The sequence below is a fragment of the Mauremys reevesii genome, linkage group 24, assembly GCF_016161935.1.
Source record: "Mauremys reevesii isolate NIE-2019 linkage group 24, ASM1616193v1, whole genome shotgun sequence".
Taxonomy (NCBI): domain Eukaryota; kingdom Metazoa; phylum Chordata; order Testudines; family Geoemydidae; genus Mauremys; species Mauremys reevesii.
Genome location: NC_052646.1, coordinates 169805 through 194675, shown reverse-complemented (window position 1 = coordinate 194675; position 24871 = coordinate 169805). Strand labels below are relative to the sequence as shown.

General features: G+C 45.2%; 2 protein-coding genes across 7 annotated transcripts in view; one reads left to right on the top strand and one right to left on the bottom strand.

Annotated features, from left to right (window-relative positions):
* The window catches only part of LOC120390370 (GON-4-like protein), a 46825-nt gene extending 42309 nt beyond the window's left edge, over positions 1–4516 (bottom strand). For 2 of the 4 annotated variants that reach the window (XM_039512980.1, XM_039512984.1), the window contains exons 1-3: positions 4183–4338; positions 3462–4037; positions 129–350 (exon numbers count right to left, since the gene is read on the bottom strand). In XM_039512980.1, the coding sequence (XP_039368914.1) occupies positions 129–350; positions 3462–4011 (772 nt within the window). In that variant the 5' untranslated portion in view covers positions 4012–4037; positions 4183–4338. Of the gene's footprint in view, positions 1–128; positions 351–3461; positions 4038–4182; positions 4339–4501 lie in introns of those variants that run through there. The other 2 variants (XM_039512981.1, XM_039512983.1) reach the window with 2 other exon arrangements.
* An 811-nt stretch (positions 4517–5327) lies between these two features.
* SYT11 (synaptotagmin 11) overlaps positions 5328–24871 on the top strand; it is a 31317-nt gene continuing 11773 nt past the window's right edge. The window contains exons 1-3 of one of the 3 annotated variants that reach the window (XM_039512990.1): positions 5332–5933; positions 21379–21463; positions 23758–24581. In XM_039512990.1, the coding sequence (XP_039368924.1) occupies positions 21448–21463; positions 23758–24581 (840 nt within the window). In that variant the 5' untranslated portion in view covers positions 5332–5933; positions 21379–21447. Of the gene's footprint in view, positions 5934–21378; positions 21464–23757; positions 24582–24871 lie in introns of all 3 variants that reach the window. The other 2 variants (XM_039512988.1, XM_039512989.1) reach the window with 2 other exon arrangements.

The following is a 24871-nucleotide window of genomic DNA, read 5'->3' as shown; positions in this document are numbered from 1 at the left end:
TAATATTTCATTCAAAATGGCTGAACCCAAAGGCTGGATTCCTGCCCCAGTTTTGTGCTTCCTTCCCAGAGAATTTCTAGTTGTACTGTGTCACCATGTCACAGGTTCTCCTCCTGCAAGACACTTACCCAGTGGAATAAACAGCCCAACGTCCTCAGTTTCCTCATCAGTCTGCTGCAGCTGCTCCCCTGTTTTGGTGTTTTTCGATGTCTTGATCGTGGCAGGAGCTTTAATGGGCAGCAGCAAGGAACTTTTCACTTGGGCCAATTGTTTTGGAGAGTGGTTGTCAGATGGATGGGGGTGTCTCTGCAAAATTACTTCTACCCCTGTATGCAGTTTAAGAGATTTCCCTGCAAACAGCACATATTAGGGTCATTTTGTTCAAGGTGCTGCTCCCCAGTTAGCTTTTCCTCTTTTGCACAAACCTATGATACAAATACAGTAGGGATTCCACAAACCCTACAACAATATAGGTCTCATGGGTTCACTATTCAAAGCTTGTGAACTTCAGAAAAATGGGTCACCTAGGCTTCTGATGCTGCCTCATCACTTCTCCCAGTCATTTAAAAAAGCAGACACCCATATAAGTTGAACAAGTAATAAGTGCTTTTGCTACCTCCTGGATTTTAATCACAAGTGTTCAGATATATTAGAAATCACAAAAACTCCTTTAAATACGTAAGTTATATAGCAACAGGAAAAAATGATAATGTGAACAAGCTAACAAATTAGTATTTTGCCTACATCATAGTTTCTTTGTGCTTCCTGTGATACACTGTGGTTCAGAAGTCTCTCCTGCCACTTGATGTCACAAAACCCAAGTGCTATAATAAATCTGTATAAAGTTATAAACTTGCATTACAGATTAGGGAAGGTCCTGCTACGGATTGTGGTGGCTTCCCTTACAAGCCCTAACAAGACAGATCTAATCTTTCACCTGTGTGAAGGAATACTATTCTAAGAATGAAAATATAGGGTGACAACTCATGCACAGACCACCAATAGCATGAAATATCTGAAAGGACATTTGGTTGCATTTTGGTCAGTTTTTACACATATCTAGCCAAATGTTTATTCTTTAAAAGTAATTCAAGGATGATTACTTAGCCAGTAAGCAGTGTAGTTGTAGCCATGTTGGTCCCAAGAGATTAGAGAGACAAGCTTGTCTCTCTCACCAGCAGAAATTTGTCCACTAAAAGATATTACCTCACCCACCTTGTCTATTTAGCTAGTATTTAGACAGCACTTTCAAGATGTAGATATTTGTTTTAAAGACAAACTTAAACAATACAAAGTATTTTACACTGTACATTACCTACAAAACTTACTGATACAAGGTATTGAGTCCAACCACTTAGTAGGGTTCATAAAGATTAAACTCATATGGATAATGAGGACATCAGTTACATTAGGCAGGATAACTAGGAAGTTGCACGCTTCCCAGCTTGTGTAGACGGTGTGCAGTAGGCTCAAAGGGCTCATTTCATTGCTCTATTCTACCCAAGGTCCTGTGTGCCATCCTCCTACCTCTCTCTATTTCAGGGACTCCCGTCAACTTCTCTCTCCCCCTGCCCCAGCCCTGCATTCTCCTCTCCCCGAGTAACAGGAACTCTGTGTGTCCCCCATCCTCTCCTCAGCAGAGTTCCCCATTATCTGTCCCCGGCTGGGGCTCTGTGTACATCCCCATGCTGCCCATACCAATGTCCATCAATCCCCCACCCCAAGGCATCTGTGCACCTTCCCAGTCCTCCCTCTACTCATCCCAGGTTCCCCTATTTGCCTCCTATAGCAGGTGCTCTGTGTGCACTGCCATTAACCCCTTCTCCCTCATTCCCCACTTTTTCATGCTAGGAGCTCCGTGACCTTCCTCCCCCATCCCCATACCTGGGTCCTCCAATTTGCCACGTGCCAAGGATTCTGTGTGCTCCATTCCCTATTCTCCCCACCACCCTTGCCAGGGTCTGTGTGCATGCCCTCTTCCTCACTTTCTCCCATGACCCGCATCCTCCATTATTTTTCTGTCTGAGAGATAAGTCATTCAGGGTATCATCATGTTAAATTCTATGGGTAAGATGAGATAGCACCCAGTAATACCTCCAGCATAACAATATCCTATCAACCAATCGTTTGACCTACAAACAATTGCAAAGGTGCCTGAAGATGGCAGAGACTCCCACGTGTCCTCCATTTTACCTTTTTCTCATACTCCCCAAAATCAACAGACCTGTTGGCCACTGATGCTTAGAACATTCCCTGAGATTCTGGAATTCATTGTACAAAAAAGTGTTCAAAAGTTATCACATTACACACAGACAGACAGAAATGCAATCAAGTTGAGTCTAAAGCCTTTGCAAGCTCAGCCAAAACTGTAAATGATGTAACGCTCAATGCTTCAGGACAGAACCCAATCACTAACAACCTAACATTAGAAAGAAGTTGCCTCTTAGCACCTGTTACTGTCCAATGTCAGAAATAAACCTCAAGTTCTCCTCCAGTTCCCCATGACTTTTCAAAAAAATAATTGTCAAAACAAAAGAATGTTTACCAACTTCCATAATATCTCATAATGCAAATCAACCAGGACACGCATTTTTATATGCTCAAAAGTAACAAGTGTTTCCTTATCTGATTTTTATCAACAGATAGGAAGTACCCTATCAGATTAAAGTAATGCTTCCTCTAGTCCCATATCCTGTCTCCAACTGTGGCGGATACTCATATGTTTCAGAAGCACATGCAAGAAATCCTGCAATGGAATAACCTGCCCACAGAAGAAGTTTCTTCCTAATCTCTCAGTAGATGGCTGGTTTACACCTAAAGCACCATGGTTTATATTCCTTCTAAAAGAAATGTTTATTGTACAGATAAACTCTGGATATTCTTATCCCCATAAACAGATTATCTTTTTTTGACTCCTATTAAACTCTGGACCTCAATAATATCTAGTGGCAATGAGTTCCCTGGATTAAATGTTGTGGGAAGCAGCTATTTCCTTTAATATTTTAAACGAGTTGTCCTTTCAATTTTATTTTATTAAATAATATCTTATTCTCTCTGACTTTCCAATTTTTTGGTTTTTTCTCTTTCTTCTGAAGATTTTCTACCTTGGACAAGAAAGTGGCTTTAAGAGCTAAACTGAAGTCTCCTCCCTGACAAACACCACCACTCCCAGAACTAACAAAAAATGCGGAACACCACCACTTAATTGGTTTCTGCTGCATCCCATTCCCCATCCTTTATCTATATATTGGCTATCTAGATAATAAGGGATTGAATTTCAAAACTGATGCACTCCTGTAATAGCTTAAATTCATGAGTTTATATTTCAGCAGGGCTGTAAATCAGACCCAACATTCTATGAGGCAGAGCCCCAATCCCCTTTTGTTTGTAAAATACCTCCTGTGCTTCTGCTGCTGTGTAAATAATGACAGCAGCAAACAACCCATATCAAATTAATTTACCTTCTTCAGTGAATTCTTGCTCCTTACCCTGCTCAAGAAATTCATTTGCCGTCGCAGTTTCTTTTGTGTTCAGTTGACCTTCACCACTATCCTGACTGAGATCTGATCTACGCTTCATTGGGATTCTTTTCCCACTTCTCAGGAAATTCTCCACTGGTTCTTTCCAAGCCCTTTGGCTACACACCTGGGAGGTCCCTTTTCCTGGGATTATGTTTCCCTTAGAGGCTCCACCATCAGTGGTTTCCAAAAAGGGCAACTCCTCATCCAGTATGATAGCAGTGCTTACAGAACACACAGGCTGTGCACCAGTCTTCTCGGCAGCTGACACAGGCTGAGTATCTGTGATTTTGCTCACTCGCCAGTGCTTTGATACAGAGTCTCTGAGCTCCTCAGCACCACTAGGATTAGAAGACTCCAGTTTAACAGACTCTGCATCTGAGAGGAGAGCTGCACACTCCTTGTGAGAGCTCAAGTCGACGGAAGGACTCCGGGGCTCCACAGCAACAGCTCTTCTCTTCTTGCAAGGCAACATCTTCAACGAGTGCGACATTCTGCTACCAGTCCCCCAGCTCCACCCTGAAAGAACAAGCGCAATTTCTTACCACAGCAAAGCCCACCCCTGGACATGAGACCGGGGCCCTCCCCCGTAGCTAAACCCACGACAACCCCTCCCTGGCGGCCCGGCCTCAGCGGTCAGAGCCGGGAGCCCGCCTGGCGGTACCTAAGCGTCCCACAGCGCCAGGAACCGGGAAGCCGTAACCCCCGCGCCAACCAGACTCCTCAGGTCCATCTTCCCGTCCCGCTTGCCGCCGCCGCTGCCTCCAACGGGAAACGGAAATTACGTCCGGACTCCCGTGTGGAGCACAGCGCGCGCGCCGGCACCGCCATGTTTGTTCGGGAGCAAAGGAAAACGAGCCGCCCTGGTTCCGGGCGGAAGGTAAGTCGGGCGCCGCCATAATTGTTCCGGGCATGGGGGGGGAGTATGACCGCCAACTTGAGGGGGATGGGGGGAAAGGAGAGCTGCCATGATTGCTGCAGACCGAGCTGGGGTCGCTGCCCTGGTTCTTGGCTCTGTAGCTGAGACCCCTGCCATGTTCGTTTGGTGACGAGACGGTGGGGCGCCGCCACCTTCGCAGGGCGCAAAGCTAAGGAGCCGCCATGTTTGTTGTTTTCCGTCTCTTTACCGCGCTAGGAGCGTCTCCTGCGGAGCTTCATTCCCTCCGCCCCACGTGTGCGTTGTGTGGGCACAGAACAGAGCGGAATCCAGACAGCCGGGAATCCGAGGCTGGAACATCTGCCTCCCGGAGGCGGCGGGGGGGCAGACCATGTATGTCACACACAAGAGGCCTTGGGGAGATTAACATCTGGTATAAACGGCACAGCTCCCCGGGAGGGGTCTGCGCCTGCTCGGCTGCGGCTGGCAGGCGATACTGAATTGGTCCGTACAGCCACCGAGACACTGAGCGACTAAGTGTCTTGGCCGAACTCACACAGGGGGAGGGATAGCTCAGTGGTATGAGCATTGGCCTGCTAAACCCAGGGTTGTGAGTTCTAATCCTTGAGGGGGACACTTAGGGCTCTGGGGCAAAAATCAGTAATTGGTCCTGCTAGTGAAGGCAGGGGGCTGGACTCACTGACCTTTCAAGGTCCCTTCCACTTCTAGGAGATTGGTATATCTCCTTATTGGCCTAGAGCAAAGCAGGCTTCTCCCAAAGCCCAGGCCAGGGCCATGACCTAACCCAGCTTCACTTCACCTTAAATTCTTGATGTCTCTTTTGCACGCCCACACCCTCTCTTTTGTTATTGTATCAGATTTATTGCACAGTATGATTCATTGCCCTCAGTTTTCTGCAACTGGAATGATCCGGTATGGGACATGTCCCCTTCCAACTCTGCGGGAAAGATAGACCCCTACAACACCCAGTGAGGGGGATAGCTGCAGCATGGGATGCACCACTTCCTTAGCCCCCGCCCAGTGCAGTAACCCGCCCTGGATGCACATACTATCACCCTAATGTGGGATAAACCAACTCCCTAATCCCCCCGATCCCAGTGTGGGATAGACCGCCGCCCAGGCCCTGCGCTGGCTATACACCCTGCGTGGGATGCCCCGGCTCCTGACCGGCTCCACCTCGCACGCTGGTGCTGGATACGCCCGTCTGTTGCCAATGTGGGGTGAGCGAATCCACAGATATCTGCCCGTCCCAGCACTGTCGGGCGGTGGGGTCGGCGATTGGGCGGAGTTTCCTCTTCGGGTGACATCGGAGAGGGGCGGAGCCTAATCCCCAGATCGTTCTTTGTGGGCGGAGTCTGCGCTGCATCGGGGCCAGTCGCCAGCTTCTGCATCCCAGGCTCGGAGCATCCTCAGGGCGGAGGCTGGTACCGGGGGACCCCAGTGTACAGGATCCCGCACCCCGACTGCACCGTTCAGCTGCACCATGGCTGAGATCGCCAGTGTCCGTCCCGGCTTAGGTGAGTGGAGCTAGGTCACCGGGTCCTAGCCAGCGCCTGCCGAGACCAGGCCGTGCCCAGCGCCTCCCCTCCCCCATCGAGACTGTGCCGTGCCCAGTGACTTGCCCTGCATTTCCGCGGCCGTGCCCAGCGCCATCCTGCCCGCCCCCTCCCATCGCGATTTGGCCGTGCCCACCACTTTCCTCATTCTGTAGACCGGGCCGTACCCAGCAACAGCCCCCCTCTCAGCATGCCTAGGTCTTAGCCTCCCCTCTAGAGCAACACGGTCAGTGTCCACCGCCGGCCAACTCCTTCAGTCTGGGTCGGTGCCAGGGACTCGCCCAGGCCGATGCGAGGGGCAAAGATGCTGCGAAATGCTCTGCCAGATACAGAACATGTGAACTCCGCATGTGGGAATAGGGAAACGGGGCGGGGGCGAGTCCCTGCTGCCCACCCATCGGACGGGTGTGGGCAGAGTTCTTGTTACTCCCCGTCGGGGCGGGTTGCAGTAGCTAGGGGGCCCTCTGCTCCCCGTTTTGGGTGGGTAGAATGCAGTCAGGGGGGCTCTCCCCACGGCTGTGGTGGGGAGGAGTGGGGCAGAGTCTCTCTCTCCGCTTCGGGGCACAGCATCAGCACTGAGAGAGCAGGTTGCGAGGGAGGCCGGGACTGGAGCTGGCGCTGCTCTTCGGCCTGATCTCCATCCCCGCGGGTTGCGGGGGAGCAGGTGCGGGGAGCCTGGGCTGCAGCGCAGCTATGGAGCCGCTGCTGCCTAATGGCTTCGAGGTGGATGACGTGATGTCTATTCCGGGCCAGGCAGCGCCCCGGCCTCTGGCTGGAGCCTTTGTTCACGGCTCCCTGGGGGGGAGAGACGGCTCCGAGGGGGCTGCCGCAGCAACACAGCTCCCGGCTCCAGAAGCAGGTTCTAGCCCTTAGACGAAGCTGGATAGATGGAACATTTTTTCTGCACTATGTACCTGGATGCGGGCAGGGCGGTCTGGGGAATCTAAGCCGTGTCCCCAGAACGGAAGAGAGCGGCGCCTCATCGCACATACCCTCCTTCCTCACTCTGGAACAGCCAGGATGCTGGTATCCTCAACCCCTCTGTTTCTTAGCAGGCTGAAATACCTTCTGCTCAGATCAGTCTGTTAATTGTGTGGGTCTGGAGAGATGCTTGGAGGCTGTAGCGCTGGGAATGAGGGGCCCTGCTTTAGGGCCAGGGACACATTGTGTTTTAAGAAGCTGCTTAATCCATGTAGTGAATCACTAAGTGTAAAAGAGGCAGAAATTGTGCCTGTTCAGTGTTATTGTCTGGTGCACATTGTACCATATACTGCAGTCTGTGGCTGAGTAATAGGCATGGCTGTTGGTCCCCTGGGTCACCAACAAAAATGTTTCTCCTGACTTTCCTAATGAGCAACATTTTAAATAAAAAAAGAAATTTTAGCAATTACTTTTAAGGCCTCAGGACTTGCCTACATAACAAATGATGGGGGGGGGGGACAGCAGGTGAATATGTGCATTTCTCAGGAATACAACCTGCTCCCCCTCTCTTTCCTCCAAATCTGAGACTTTCCCTTTAGGCCACTCTTGAATGAGGCCTCATGGTTAAAAAATGGTTGCTACATTTCTTTTTTATTCTCAGGTGTTATATAAAACACACACACACACTCTCTCTCTCTCTTATGGTAAGCACACAATGTATCTATTTATATTTACAACCTGTGCAAATCACTGTGGAATCTAGGTGACTTTCACCACTGATAATTGGTACACTATTGCAACATCATTAAGGAACCCCCAAATAGTATTAAAAACAAAGAAAATCAAAAGTGACATATTCTGCCTTTTAATTAGTTTAAATATGTATAGAGTGAAATTTAACTTATGTGAGGGCCCTAATTTTAAATTAGTACTGGCATAGTGCTAGCAGAGTACTAGGAGCTTTATAACAAGGATGAAGACAAAATTCCTGCCCCATACAACTTATTCACTAAAGATGTTTAATTTTTGCTGTATAAAGTTGCAAACTGTCTAATAATCACTATATGCAGTGTCATTGTAGCCAGTGGGTCCCAGGATATTAAAGACACAGTGGGTGAGGTAATATCTTTTATTGGACCAACTGCTTTTGGTGACAGAGTAGCCCTCAAGCTTAAACAGAGCTTTTCTTTAGGTCTGGGAAATTTACTCAGAGTGTAAGGTGGAACTGATGCTAAACAATCTGTTTCACTTTATATAAGCTGTGATACTCAATACGTTTCCTGGACCTGAAGAAAAGGTCTGTGTAAGCTCAAAAGCTTGTCTCTCTCACCAACAGAAAATATATTATTGTGATGGTTTCCCCAGATTGCAGTCTGGGACTGTGGGACTGCTGTGCCCCCTAAACCCTCCAGCCTGGGTGTCTCTCACCGTGCTTTGCTAGTGACAAGCAGCAAACCCCTCCAGGCACTGCTCAGTTGCAAACTGTCTAATAATCACTATATGCAGTGTCATTGTAGCCAGTGCTCAGCACAACTGCATGTGGAGCCCCACACCCAGCTAGATTGCAGGAATGCTCCCAGAGCCACTCATGAATCAGACAAGGAAAGGCACCAGCCAAATCCCCCCAGCTCCTAGCCTTGCACCTCAGGAATATACCGTCTTGCACTGCTCAAGATGAGCAATGCAGATTTATTAATTGGTTCACCACTTCATCAATGGAAAGTGGATATACACCAATCTTTGCAAACCTGAGCAGTTATGCCACACACTTCATACAAACTCATTGGTAAAGCTAAACAGTCAAATAAATTTATTGCCTACAAAAGATAAATTTTAAGTGATAATAAGTGATGGGGTAGGCAAAAAGTTCAAGTTAGTTACCAAAATAAAATAAGATGTTAGCATGCAATCTAAACTCTCAACCCTATTAGACTGGGAAACATCTAGATAAAGCGGTTTTCTCACCCCACTGGATATTGCAGTTCATAGTACAGATTTCACCCTTGAAACCTGGGCCAGTCTCCTCTGTTGGAGTCTTAAATCTGCTCAGCATCCTTGTTGCTTGCAGCATAGATGAGGGCAGTTGAAGGATGAAGCACGGGCCTCCGTGTCCTGTTTTATACCCTTAGTCCATGTGCTTGGAGAACACAAGACCAGGCATGTCTGGTGGGCATTGCTGAGTCCCCAGGTAAGGTTGATCAGTTCCCCTGGTGTGGTCTTATGCAGGTGAATCATTGCATTATAGCGCCTTTGCTGGACAATGGCTGGTGATGTCTGTTCAACAGCATCCATCCAGGTGCTGGTTACCTCCCTTGTCATTGTCTCTGTTGGGCGCCTCCCAAACCCACATCATATTTTAGTGAAAACCATACAACACAATTCTTATAATTTCATATGCATTAATGATACACATATTTAGATAGAACAATGTCTTTCAGCAGATCATAACCTTTCCCCTGATACCTTACAATGCATGCTTTAATGTAATATCACAATTATATACAGATGAGGAATATGGGGATTACAGGAATGTCACAATTATCTCAAAAAGAACAGGAGTACTTGTGGCACCTTAGAGACTAACAAATTTATTTCACCATAAGCTTTCGTGAGCTACAGCTCACTTCTTCGGATGCGTAGAATGGAACACACAGACAGGAGATATTTATACATACAGAGAAATATAAATATCTCCTGTCTGTGTGTTCCATTCTACGCATCCGAAGAAGTGAGCTGTAGCTCACGAAAGCTTATGGTGAAATAAATTTGTTAGTCTCTAAGGTGCCACAAGTACTCCTGTTCTTTTTGCAGATACAGACTAACACGGCTGCTACTCTGAAACCTGCAATTATCTCACTCATCATGTCTCTCGAACAGTTATTCTCAAACTTTTGTACTGGTGACCCCTTTCACAGAACAAACCTCTGAGTGTGAACCCCCCCTTATAAATTAAAAACACTTTTTAATATAGTTAACACCATTATAAATGCTGGATGTAATGCGCGGTCTGGGGTTGGGGCTGATGGCTCATGACCCCCCATGTAGTAACCTCACGACCCCTTGAGGGGTCCCGACCCACAGTTTGAGAATCCCAGCTCTAACAGTCCTTATGGCACTCTTATAAAATACCCATCAAACCTTGTAGACCATTGTTAAATGGTTTGGTTCCCAGCAGTCTTTCTTGTGTTGTGCATTACCAAAGTACATTCTGCATCAGGGACATCCAAATATTTGTTTGTGCCATTATTCAGAGGACTTGTCTACACACAAATTTGGACCAATTTAACTAAAGATATTTTAAAATAAATTTAGTTTAACTGATGCAATACCTTATATGGGCACTCTTAAAGCAGTTTAAAAATGGCATGTATCAATTTAGGTTATATCAGTAAGGGATCTACCTATGCCCTTAATAATGTACACAAAGGGATTTGCATTGGTTTAACTAAATACATTTAAAATCCAACTTTTAGTTAAACTGGTGTGTGTAGCTATTGCCTAAACACGTCCACTAATACTAATTCTAGTTAGCTGTGTGATTTACAGCCTTTCAGACCTAGAGAATGTCCTTGGCCTTCTACTGTACAATTGTACACTTGTACAGACTGTCTAAAAGTGGTTGGTGCTTTTATTCATACAGCTCTGCATCTTTTCTTGAAACAATCACTCTTCCCACCTCTTCTAGTTCTTACTTGCAGAGAGCTTATAAAATAATCTAAAATAAATGATGTAAGAAACATAGGTTATTATTCAACATATATAAGTGCCTCCTGGGAATGAATAAACTGTGAGACTCACAGAAAGGCCTGATTAAGAATAATTGACTGCTTGACAGAGTAGGCTTGTGCTAGTTAGTTTGAATGACCCAGATTCATAAAGATATTTGGGTGCCCAACTTCTACTGAAATCAGTGGAAGTTAGGAGCCTAATTACCTTTGGGGATCTGGGTCAATCAGCGTCCATGACTTTCATGTGGTTTTAAAAGCTAAGGTGGCTTGCCCTCAAGTAAGTACTCTGAGATGGAAAAGCCTTTGCATTACGCACCTCTGAGGCCTCAGTCTCCACTTTTACACCATTTGTATGCCTATGTAACTCCATTGAAATCAGTGGTGTCATACCAGCATAAAACGTGTGTAGCAGAGTGGAACATCCGGCTCCTTTTGTGTGCCAGTGTTATCACTGAGAGAATAAATAGAAGCTTATTTTTTATTATTTTGTATTATGGTTGCACCTAATGGCCCAAACCAAGACCGGGGGTCATTGTGTTAGGCTGTATAGAAACCATAAGAGGAATTCCCTGTCCCGAAGATGTTGAAGTTTAATCAGGCAGAAAGAGAGAGGAGGAGGCGGCATATAACAGACAAGGAGAATGAACAATGTGATGGTTTGAAAATGTCATGTTAGTTTCATTATCTTCTTGCCCTCGGTTTGGCTGGGGATTTTTGTTTTTGATTTATTTACTAAGTGGTGCTCTCTTAGGTGGGGATTAGCTGATCAGAAGGATGAAAGAAAGGAGTAGAGACACCGAAGGGAGGAATGTGAGAGTGATTGGGGAGGGAGGAAAGGGCAAAGCACAAAGGACAATAGGAGTAAGGAAAAAGTGAAGAAATTGTTTGGGGGGAGTTGGAACAAACTGCTCATGAGCAGATGGGAAAGACTGTTTGGAATAAGCTTTGCTAGGAAACTCTACTGCTTCTGAATGCACAGGTCCCCAGTTAGTTTCTTGCAAGAGTGATTCATCATTTGGTGCATACTCACTAGAGAACCGTACTGTTGCAACTTACACCACTATAACTACACCAGTGGACAGTAGGGTGCCATGTTGTTTTGAGTGCACAAATGCAGTATATTTCCTGCTGCATTGTGAGTAACTTTCCAAGAGTTACTGATACAGCTCCTAGAAGATTAACAGGATAGGTGCATTAATGAGATGTGGATCTTCTAAGGTCCACGGTGCCTGTGCTACCTTCCCCCGCACTTCCTAATGTGCACAGTAGGGGAATGTGGTACTGTAAACCGCCTGCAGTCCGCATCGCCTTAGACCACAAGTGGGCAAAATACGGCCCGTGGGCCACATCTAGCCTGCGTACCATTTCTGTCCAGCCCACCAGGCTCTTTGGCTGCCCCCTCACGATCTCCAGGCTGCTAAAAGTCCCGTGGTGCAGCGGGGCACTCAGGCAGGCTGCCTTCCTGCTGTGGCCCCATGCTGCTCCCGGAAGCAGCCAGCTACTGCTGGCATGTCTCTGCGCACCCCTGGCAGGGGTCGGGGGGAGGCATCTCCATGTGCTGCCCCCAGCACTGGCTTCAGCAGAAACCGGCCAATGGGAGCTATGGGGGTGGTGCTTGTGGGCACGGGCAGTGCACTGAGACCCACTGCCACCTCCCCAGAAGGGTTGCCCAGGAGTGGCATGGGGCTATGGCAGGCAGCCTGCCTGACCCCTGCTGCAGGCCCAGGAGTGGCGTGGGGCTATAGTAGGCAGCCTGTCTGAGCCCTGCTGTGCCGCTGTCCGGGAACCGCCTGTGCTAAGCGCCTTCCGGCCACAGCCCTGCACCTTGCACCCCCTCCCGCACCCCCAGGTCAAAACCCCCTCCTGCACCCAAACTCCCTCCCAGACCCTGCACCCCCCCCCTTTAATATAGTAGAAATGTACGGCCCATGATGACTTACCAAAATTCATGAAGTGGCCTCCCTGAAAAAATTGTTGCCCACCCCTGCCTTAGACACATACCATGTAGCTCAGGCCCTTTTAGTGCCATTTCCAATGCCTACTGGTACACCAACTTTTCATTCCACTCCCAAAACTACCAGAGGGATGGAGGGGCAGGAACACATTTCTGCACATCTTAGGCAGCATATAGGAATGATTCCCAGTTTCTGCAGACTGCTGCAGGTCCCCAGTAGGAGAAAGGAGAAAGTACTCCTCCCTCTATTCACCTCCACATGCACCCAAGAAATTATCAGGATTTAAAATGGGATTGTTTATTTATATGGATAATAAAAACATCCAGGGTCACAACTGCAAGTTTTTGAAGGGATATAAATTCTCAAGTTTTTAGGGCATACCTCTAATTCAGTGGTTTTCAAACTGCGGGTCACAACCCATTACTGGGTTGCAGAATATAAGGCACTGGGTCATGGCAGCTCTGGTCAGCACTGCTGACCAGGCCATTGAAAGTCCCATTGGTGGTGCTGCTTGGCTAAAGCAGGCTAGTTCCTACCTGTTCCGACACTGTGCTGCACCCCGGAAGTGGCTAGCAGCAGGTCCGGCTCCTAGGAGGGGAGGCCACAGGGCTCCACACACTGTCCTCACCCTGAGCACCGGCTCCACACTCCCATTAGTCGGGAACCGGTCAATGGGAGCTGGGGGGAGGGGCAGTGCCTGCGGGCAAGAGCCTTGCAGACCTTCTTGCATGCCTATGCCTAGGAGCAAGACCTGCTGCTGGTTGCTTCCGGGGCACAGCGTGGTCCATGGTGCCAGGACAGGCAGGAAGCCTGCCACTGCGCTGCTGACCGGGAGTCCCCCGAGGTAAGCCTGTGCCCCAACCCCACGCCCAAATCCCTATCCCTGAGCACCCCAAACCTGGAGCCCCCTCCTGCATTCCAAACCCCTCATCCCCAGCCCCACCCTGCAGCCTTCACTCCCACACCCCAACCCTCTGCCCCAGCCCTGAGCCTCTCCCACACCCCCTCATCTCCAGCTCTTTTGGATCACTGGTATTAAACATTTTCTTCAACTAGGTCACCAGAAAAATTTTGAAATCCACTACTCTAATTATTGGAGGTTCAGTAGCAGCCTTTCCTGTAAGCAGGCTGTCAGGGCTGGCTTTAGGCCGATTTGCCCAATTCCCCGGAATTGGGCCTCGTGCCTTAGGCACCGTTTAATTTTTTTTTTTTTTTTTTTTTTACTCACCCGGCAGCAGACCGCTCTGGGGTCTTGGCGGCATTTTGGCGGTGGGGGGTCCGCTCCAGGAGTCTTCGGCAGCGGGGAGGTCCTTCGGTGCCACGAAAGACCTGGAGCGGACCCCCCGCTGCCGAAGTGCCACTGAAGCCCCGGACCGCCACCGGGTATTGGAATCAGGCTTCACCGTTAATAAAGCTGGCCCTGCAGGCTGGTCCATAGCTGCCTCCTGAAGGGTTTCTTGGACCTTCTTCTGAAGCTGTTGGTACAGTCCACTGTTAGAGACTGGACTAGATTGACCACTGTTCTGAGGCAGTCTGGTAATTCCTATGTACCTAATACACCAGTTGCTCTCCCTTGTGTGGTCCTCTAGAGGCAGAATGGGACCTTATGCTTGAGGTCTGCAAGGGGCTCCTGTAAATTGCACTGTCTTTGTCAGGCAGTATAATTTTTATTTCTTTTGGCCAGAATGCGTTTATAGTTAAGGAAGAGGTTGTTGTAGTTTAATTATAAGTTATAAATAGGAGCTTAAAACTTTCAGAAACAAAAAAACAGCCTTTTCAGATGAGTCTTTTTAATTCCTGTTCCCAGCCCAGAGTTGCGTGTGGGGTTTTTGTTTGAAAATTTGCAGGTGGCTTTTTCTGCTGTTTTTGAGGATTATATAGTATTTTGAGATCAGAATGAACAGGGACAGGGATTACAGCATTTGTCAGCATCTTCTTTGCATTTGGCATGTAACTTGTAATATCTACAAAGGTGCGAAGTATCAGGCGGTAGCCGTGTTAGCCTGTATCCACAAAAACAACAAGGAGGCCGGTGGCACCTTAAAGACTAACCTCACTTCTTCAGCATCTGAAGAAGTGAGGTTTTTTAACCCACAAAAGTTTATGCCCAAATAAATCTGTTAGCCTTTAAGGTGCCACCGGACTCCTTGTTGTTTTTATCTACAAAGGGTAACTGTAGTGATTTATACAGATAATCTTCAAAGAGGATAAGATGACTAGTAAAAAAATCCTGTCAGAAGCAGAATCCAGTTCATATGGAGGGTACAGGGACTATTAGAAATAAAAACAACCAAAGACCTGTCTACTGAATTGTAAATGTCATCTATGAACACTGTATGCTCTAGTTATTCTAGTCACAGATCATGGGACCTGAGGCCAATTTATCATCACTCAGGTCAGTTACCTTTGGGAAGTTGTGTTTCAGTTGCAGTCCAAGAAGAATTTTTTTTTCTAACAATAGGGACAAATCAGTGAATAGGATACAGATATTGGCATCCTGAGAGAATTCAAAGTTTTCACTCAGCTCACTAAATGTTAATCTGTTGCAGTTCAGCTAACTATCAAATGACATCATCCTTCTTCTTAAGACCAAAGAGCATTTAAAGATGATAAAATGAAAAATCCAAGATGTTAAATACCTTTCCAAGTTACCACTTTCAAAGTTGCGTTGTTAAAAAATTGGGTCTAGGTGCTGTGGCTGGTGTAGAACAGTGATTCTCAAATTTGTGTACTGGTGACCCCTTTCGCATAGCAAGCCGCTGAATGCGACCCCCCCCTTAAATATATTAAAAAGTGTTTTTAATTTATAACACCATTATAAATGCTGGAGGCAAAGCGGGGTTTGGGGTGGAGGCTGACAGCTCATGACCCCCCATGTAATAACCTCACGATCCTCTGTTGGGTCCCGACCCCTAGTTTGAGAACCCGTGGTGTAGAATGAAAGTCAGTACAAAAAGTTAGTTTTTTAAGACTGTGCTGCCCATCACTAAGATTGTAATAATGCAGAGATCAGGCTGATTTCTGGTATTTTATTTTATTATGGAAGTAGTTTATGCAGGTCTCTGACATGTTGTAGGCCAGGGAGGAAGAAAGATTGGATTGAAAGCTTTCCTCTCATCATTCAGTTGAAGTATGATGGGGATTTGAGAAACAGCAAACCGTGATGAACAATGATGGGTGAAGCTAAACCAGGCAGAGGTGAAAGTAAGCCGGTCCGGTCCAATGTGCTGGCAAAGAGCCAGTACACTGTGCCGGACCGCACCAGCTTCCACGGCGGAGATTTAAAGGGCTCTGGGCTCCCTGCTGCAGCGGGCAGCCCAGAGCCCTCTGAATCCCACCCACAGCTCCGGCGGCTGGGCTGGGGCCAAATTTAAAGGGCTCAGAGCTCCCGCAGCTGCAGGCAGCCCAGAGCCCTTTAAATCCCGCCCGCGGCTTCGGCAGCCAGAGCTGCGGTGGGGATTTAAAGGGCCCGGAGCTCCGCGGTGGCCTGAGCCCCGGGGGCTCCCAGCCACCTCTGCAGCTGGGAGCCCTGGGTTCATTTAAAGGCCCTGGGGCTCCCAGCCACAGCCGGTGCCCCAGGGCCTTCAAATCTCGAGAGGCACCGCCTCTTCCCATTGAGGCCACGCCTCTTCTGGATGAGGCCACGCCCCCCTCAGGACTCCGGCTGGTCCTGTAAATTACTTTCACCCCTGAAACCAGGTCAGATGATCTGTTCAGATAACTCCCCCCACTCCACCAAAAATAGATGCTTGATTCCACCTTCAGTAGTTTCATTTTTCTCTAGCCCTTCTCTTCACAACCGCACAGAGATTTTCTTACCTTTGAAAACCTTCCCAGAAGTTAGCTCTACACTAGAAAAACAACACTTGCTACAATTGTAACACACCTTCTGTCCACACACAAGTATTTACAACAATCCACAAATACTGTCAGCACTATTCCAATTGTACTTAATTGGAGTCAGGGTCACACTGTTGTACCCTGCACTGAATCACTGCATCTTTTGGCTTCATCTACGCTGGACAGGTTAGATGCAATTCTCCACTGTTACAAGCTGTAATTTAGAAAGGGCTCAAGTGTTTTTTACCACCATGTTGTCTGCCTTTGAGTGGGTTAGGACAACAGACTGGTAAAAATGCTTGAGCCCTGTCTACAGCTTTCACTGTTGCTACCATGATTTGTGGTGAATTTTAGCTGTGAGGTTGTAATGGGCCCTCCTTGCAGTTCCACAATCCTCTTGCAACCTTTTTAGTGATCACACTGCAATGGCTGCTGTACCCTCTTCTGAGCTACTGCAGCTTCTAGGGCTCAAGTTAGGCATAGAGCAACTTGGCAAGCTAGCATATTTTAGGTGGCCAACTTCTACTACAAAATGTCAACTTTCATAAAAGAATGTCTCTAGCCCTTTTTGTTTGTAAAGAAAACCATCAACCTGGGCTGTCATGAGCTATCAAAATGCAACTTCTTAGTGTGGTGTGATAGATCTCTAGGATCCCTGCCTGTTTGCCAGAGAAAAACACAGAAACTGTGTTTTTAGAGAGAGTCATTAGTTTTTACATTTTGTGAAAAATAAAAACATACACAATGGAACCCCGATTATCTGATCTAATTGGGAATGGGGGCAGGCCAAATAATCAGGAGAATGGGCAGGGCTTGGGCTGTCAGCTTAAAAATTGTAAATATATCAATAAAACATTGTGTTCAAGTAATATGTGTATATAGCGTGGCTAGGGTAACTACAGTTTAGCATTTAATTTTAATTGTGGAAAAATGTGGATTTTAATGTTTTTTATTGGATAATTTTGGTTTTTGTATCACAGAAAACTAGGATCCTTGGTGATAGGCAACCGCAATGTCTGCTACTGCAATGACTGGAGGGTTCAGACACTCTGAACAGCATTACACTAGCTGAGATGCACCATGACAAATAACAAAGTTCAGCCGAACTGTTTGCTTGTAATAATGCAAATCTCAAGTGCAGATGGAGCTAGTGTGTCTGCTGGGACTTCAGACTGCTGTTTTATGCAGACAAGACCTTGGGCTTCCCCATCAGTCAATCTCAGTGCATGCAGATCTTAATGCAGAAGAAAACCAGAGACCAAGACAACACAATTTCCCAAAATGCATCAGACTTCAAGAGAATCTTTGAAGGCACAGGAACCACAGGGGGATATCATTAGTAATTTATTTTATACTTGTAACAAAAATGTCTAGTTTTTCATAACCCTGAATGTAAAATTTTTTTTTTATTAGTGCCACAGTTTCAGGGTAACTATACTTCTATTCCCCCCTGTGGTCTACTTCAGAAGTGCCCAGTCAGATCTCTGGTCTCCAGCTGTCACCTTTCTGTGTGCCCTAACCCTTGTCTCACTCCCTTCTGACCAGGGAGGCGGGGTTTAAGGCTGCAAATCTCCCTGCCTTGCAGTTATATCCCCGGCAAGCCCCTCTGCCTAATGTCCAGCCCATATGTTATTTTATCTCAGAAGACAATTAGTGTTTTTACCAGTGACAACACCATTCTTCCAAGCAAACACATTTTTACATAGGTCAAAAACATTACAGGGAAGCCATAAAAAATAAAGGTTCCTATATGCATGCTAAAAACTAGCCATCCATCAAAGTTCTAGTAACTCAAAGGCCATCCAAACCTTCCACAAGTGAGTCCTGTCTGTTTGCCAAATCAAAAGAAAGCCATGTATCAGCTTTTTATACCGAAAGCCCTCTCTTTGTCCAAATCTCTGGAAAAATCAAGTTTCAATCAGTATATTCAAACACCCCAGGGGGTGGTGTTTCTTTGGAGTTGTTTACACTCTCCAGGGTAATCACACCCTTATAATTACTCCCCTACTCTTTTTAGTTCCTGGAGGATCCATGGTAAGCCTCCACCATGGAGTAGAACACTATCATGCATAAACCATTAATAAATTTCATAGAACGGACCCCAAAGATAGTGCATGGGATTGCAATATGTGTCACAATTAAAATCACACAGGCCTGTAGCTAGGAAAGCAAAAAATAGGGAGGCAATAAATAGTGGGTCATCACCCTCCTGGCAAATTTTAGACTAGCAAGTGCAATTTCCTGTATTTTAGAATATTTTATATTTTAGTAATTGCAAATAAACTTTTTTTTTTTTTAAACCTGAGGCCTGCTCTGAGCAAAGACAGACAAACTCAGTGTTTAAATCACCAGAAGCCACCTGGAGCCCTGTCTACATTAATGCTGTCACCATTGCTTCCATTGGTGGAGCTGAACTGGTGGTAATGATGGTGTGAAGTATGGCTAAAAAGGGTTAAACATCCTGCAAAATAAACAACTCAAATTCGATCCTTAAAGACATGAGGTAATGGTTATGTTTTTGTGTATTTGCATGTATATGGATAATGGGCAACAATGTAATCAACAGTCCCTGTCTGTGCTGTATTCTGATCATCCAGAGATCAAAAACACCCTGGCATTTAAAAGAATTGTAAGCATGGGATCTCTCTGTATTCATCTCTCTTTGAAATGTATAGCAAATCAGTCACAGGAAAGAAATAATCCTGAACCTGTGTCTATTAGAGGGCAAAGACTTGCCTGTGGAGTGTTTTTCCAAATGCTTGTCTGATGAAGATAGCTGTTTGTGCAAGAAGGCAGTGTGTATGTGGAAGAAATTTCTGAGTGTCTGATATCTCAGAAGTAAATCTGCTATTAGATAAGGCTCAGGGAAATGTTTCTCTAGAGCAAATTAAAGTTGGTGATCAGATTAAAGCCCTAACTGAAGAAGGAAAGGGTACAGTCTTGGTAAGTGATGAATTGTTAGCAAGTGAAGTTTGTGAAAGTAAGCCTGAAAAGGGTCGAGATTATTTGTTTAAAGCAGCTCAGTGTAATGAGACTCTTATCTATGGAGAATAGCAGTTTATCTGTTGGGAGTGGCAACTTGCCTGATAAGGAAGCTGTCTCACTGTCTGGGTATGTGTCTGAAATCAGCCATGGGTGCTGAGACAAAAAGAACGATCTCTCCAATTGTCTGTTTTGAATAGCAGCAGTACTCCTGTTTTTTTTTTGCGGATACAGACTAACACGGCTGCTACTCTGAAACGTGTCTCTCTAGTTCTCTGTCTGTAAAGCAGACAGAAGAAGCCTGTCAACCTATGATGGTTGAAAATTTATTAGTTAACTCAGAGTTGATTCTGGATACAACTAAAGCCCAGGAAGGAAGTAGTCCTAAATTTGTGTCTGCTAGGGATAATGACATTATAACTAGGTTGCATCCAGTTAATGTCATAAGTAGCTCGTAGCTCCCAGAGACCAACCGATTCTGGTGCTTTTATTTTGCCTGTTGCTAGTGTGTTGCTGGGTAAAGATATGACAACCTTGTCTGATCAGGTTGATATAGCCAGGGCACAAGGAAAGCATGAAGGTGATTTAACTATGTTACCCACTGACAGTGTGGAAACTTTTAACAAGGAAGAGAATGCTTCTAATCTTTTGACTATGAAGTCTAGCAGTTTACCTGAAAGGGGATTGTGTAAAAATCCTCCTGATGGGCCAGAGGTGATTCTGGATGCATGTGAAACTCAGAAGGAGGTTGGTGATTTGTCTCTTGTGCCAAAGTCAGCTCTGGACATAAATATGGCTCAAAAAGAATCTGTTGCAATGCATGGTATTGCAGAAGGAAAGGAATTTCTTGGTGAAGTCTATGAAAAGAAATTGTTTCCATTGACTCTTAATGGGCCATTATTGATAGTAAACAGTCTCTCTTCTGAGGAAAGTCTGTTGGTGCCTAATGGCCAAAGTCTTTCAAATGAAAATGAATCCACTGAATTTGCTTTGGAAAAATCTACTGTGAATAGCTTAAAGGAGGCTTCCTTAGCTAAACAGTGGCTCTCAGGTTGAAGAGTCTGTAGTCCTGGTTTTACACAGCAGAGCAGCCTTATGAATAGACCCATAGATACTTTGGATTTGTCATGTCATTTCTTAGTAAGCTCTAGTGCAGGGGTTCTCAAACTGGGGGTCATGTCACAAGGTTATTACATGGGGGGGCATGAGCCCCTCAGGGTCACAAGGTTATTACACGGGGGGGGGGGTGAGCTGTCAGCCTCTACCCCCAAACACCAGCATTTGTAATAGTGTTAAATATAAAAAGAAGTGTTTTAATTTATAAAGGGGGGCACACTCACAGGCTTGCTGTGTGAAAGGGGTCACCAATATAAAACTTTGAGAAAAACACTGCTCTAGTGCATCTGATATGTTGTGGATGCAGAAATTGCTAGGTAAAAAGCAGGAGAACTGTAGTTCAGACATACTGATAGAAAATGGTTGGGTCTCTTTAAGGAATGATGTCCATACAAATTTCCTAGCTGACAAGAAAAAAAAAGAAAAGCAAGCTAACTCTTAAAAAGCAAAATGCCCTTACAAACTTGCCTCCCTCATCTCTCAAATACTAAAGCCTCAAGGAAGTGGTTAAACTGAAATCCTATGTTAAGAAAAATCCTAAAGTAAAGAAAAAGCTACTAAGGTTCAAAAGGGATATTGAACAAGCTAACCTAACAAATGATTTGTCTAAACAAAAGGCTTGGTATGACAAAAATGATTGCAAAGGTACACTTGATAGAACTGATGTTAATATTATTGCTAATAATTGTAACTAACATGTTGGCTAATACAAAAAACTGTAAAAATGTACAATGTGACTAATCTTTTGGAAAAACCCTTGAACATGTTAAGAGTGATACATAAGAACACACTTTATGTTAAAAGGCCTTATGATACGGATATTTCACAATTAATGCCTGTATCTAATCTTGAAACTGTACACAGGAGAAAAGACAGCGGACCCAATGTGCTGTGCAAAAAAGGGAAACTGAGATACAACACCTCACAGCCTTCATGGCTGAATGCCAGAGTAAGTGCTCTCTGAAGAACATTAATGGCTATGTTAAGTCAATACATAGACTAAACCCTGGAATCACAAGTGTTACACAAAGTATGGACTAAGGTTCTAACTTGGGCCAAAACATGCATCAATTATTTGGCCTTACTAAGAATTCAATGTAAACACAGCACATATCAATGTTGAAAGGTCCTTAAGTTGTATCCAGGAGCTTTAATTTCTCCCTTCCACACCGGTCTCACGTTGAGGATGTGATGACCTGGGTAATGGTCAACAATGTAATCAACAGTCCCTGTCTATGCTGTATTCTGATCATTCAGAGATCAAAGTACATCCTAGCATTTAAATGAATTGTAAACACCTCATCTCTCTTTGAAATGTATAGCAAATCATCTGTGAATGGTAGAGGAACAATCAAATTGCCTTATGTTAATTCTATAGCCAAGTACCAGTGATGGACCTCCTTCAAAGTCATGTTCCTGGAGGAACTCCAACTTGTCAAAGAGGACATGAAATTGTATAAAAGATCCTTGGGTCCTGATCCTGTTAATCTCAGATCTGCCTGAGGCTTCATACAGTGGAAGCTTAGGCCATAAGGACTGAGATTCCAGTTCTAACTGGATCACCCTGAAATATAAACACTGGACTATAACCTATGGGCTATTTCTGAAAGAACTCTTTGCAACTACAAAGTTCACCATCTCTGCTATGAATCTGAATCTTAAGAATTGAACTCATGTCTGTATGTATATTAATCTTTTAACCATACTCTGTCTTGTTTTTTAATAAATTTTAGTTAATAAGAATTGGCTGTAGCGTGCATTTGGGTAAGATCTGGAATATTCAATACGATGGGAGGTTGTGTGTCCGATCCTTTAGGTGGTAGAACCTTTTCTTTTATATGATGAAATAAGATTTTCAGAAATCATCATATTTGACTTAGGTATCTGGATGGAGGCCTGAGGCTGGATCACTTTAAGGGAACTGTATTATTTGGACTTCTGCGTAACCAGTAAGGTAATAAATAAGCTGTTTTATGTTGGCTTGGTAAATCTAAGTATTGGAATATCCACCAGCTTTTTTGGGATTGTCTGCCACATTCTTTCCAGTTCACTCTAATTGAGTGACCATAGCTGGCCCCCACTGGGACCCTGGTCACAGATGGTAGGACTTTTTTCTTTGGGGGTGATAGTGAAATACTCCTTTAGAAAGCTTTTCTCTCTCTGCAGCTGCCAGTCTACCAAGATAAGGAAGACAACAGGTAATGACACTGAGAAAAGTGTGGAAGCAGAGAAATTCATTATCCATAAATGGGAATGGTTAACATAGAAATAAACTTTTGGATGAGACACACTTGTGGGCATTTCATATCACATGGCACTCTTCTCAAAAGCAGGGATGTTAGTCTCAGCACCTGGTTAAAATCTAATTAAAATTCTCCTAGCAGGTTGACTTTTATGATATTCTACACTTCCTGCCTTACACTCTTGTCTAGTGTCAATATGCACTCTTACCAGCCACCACTTTCCACCCCAGAAACAGTTGCATTTAGTGGTCAATGAAGTGATTCCTCTATATGTACTCTGTAAGGCTCATAAAATGCTATGGGATCCTTCAGGATTAAAATCCTTATATAAATGGAAACAAGTTTTGTAAATTTTTAATATATACAAAATTACAATTGCCAGTCTCCAAAAATCTATAGCAGTGTCTGAGATTCAAGTATCTGAAGAAGTGGGAGGTTATAGTCCTAACAGTCAATTATTTTAGGGCCATATGTCTAATATGTAAAATTACTTAAGTGTGACATGACTCTGGATTCTAAATAGTGTAACTACTTATTACTCAACTGCTGATATTAAAATAGAAACAAGTACTATTTTTAAAGAAGCTATAAAGTGTGAGAGCACCTCTTATGGCCCATGAAACTGTAGTTCCCTAGTAAACACTTTTACTAGAGCAATGCTGACATTGATGGTGATGGCATATAAAATTGATTTGAGAGGATAAGGCAATAAAAATTTGAAGATGTTATTAAGCAAAACCTAGGGCATCTATAAATGTGGGGAACTGACTCCCACATGGAAAAGAACAATTTTAGAGAAATAATGTCAAGCTCCAAAGGAATTTCTGTCACCAAGATCTTTGAGTAATACATAGACCATATTTACTTGAGAGGTTCATTGGTTGTACGAGGTGTAGGGGATATTTTCTTTAATTAGAATAACATGCTTTTTTTAAGTGCTGTATGAACATAGTCCCTTAGGATGAGTATCTCATCCCTAATTGTTTTGTCTCCTTTACAGATGTGCCTCCGATTGTGGCAGGACTTATTGGTGCCACGGTCCTTGTGGTGTCTGTCTCAGTAACAGTGTTTGTGTGGACATGCTGCCACCAGCAAGCAGAAAAAAAGCACAAAACCCCCCCTTACAAATTCATTCACATGCTGAAAGGCATTAGTATCTATCCGGAGACCTTGAGTAACAAGAAGAAGATTATCCGGATCCGCAGAGACAAGAACGGCACTGTCAAGGAGACTGGAAGAGGAAACCTTTTGGTAGATGCCGCAGAAGCTGGTTTAGTGGGCTCTGAGAAGGCACCAAATGGGATGAATGCAGCCCCGTGTATTGACCAGCTCCCAATAAAAGTGGATTACGGAGATGAACTAAGTCCAGATCAAAGCATCACTCCAGGTGGGAGCAAAATCTCCTCCCCATCTTCCCCAGAAGAGGATGTCCTGCTGGGAACACTGACTTTCTCAGTGGACTACAATTTCCCCAAAAAAGCATTAGTGGTGACCATTCAAGAGGCCCATGGGCTGCCAGTGATGGATGAGCAGACTCAGGGTTCTGACCCCTACATCAAGATGACAATTCTTCCAGACAAAAGGCATAGAGTGAAGACTCGTGTGTTGCGCAAGACCCTGGACCCTGTCTTTGATGAGACCTTTACCTTCTATGGGATTCCCTACAGCCAGCTCCAGGATTTGGTGCTTCACTTCCTGGTGTTGAGCTTTGATCGCTTCTCTCGAGATGATGTGATTGGAGAAGTCATGGTGCCCCTCGCTGGAGTGGATCCAAGCACTGGAAAGGTCCAGCTCACCCGGGAGATCATCAAAAGGAACATACAAGTAAGTAACCTCTCTCTCTGAGTTTGGAGACACACTTCACATGCTATGCTTGACCTATGTAAGCTGATCCCCAGTCAGGCTGAGTTTTCTTGGCACAGGGGACTCAAAACATCTAGGAACCAGGAATACAGCAAACCCTTATTCATGTGAGTAGTTCTTACCTGTACTAGTCCCATTGAAGTCACTGGAAGAAATTGTAACAGAAAGGCTTGCAGGATTAGATCCCAGGTTATTTATGTTCTGGGCCCTTGTCCAGAAGTTGCTATGTAAATGGTTCCAAAGTCAAATAC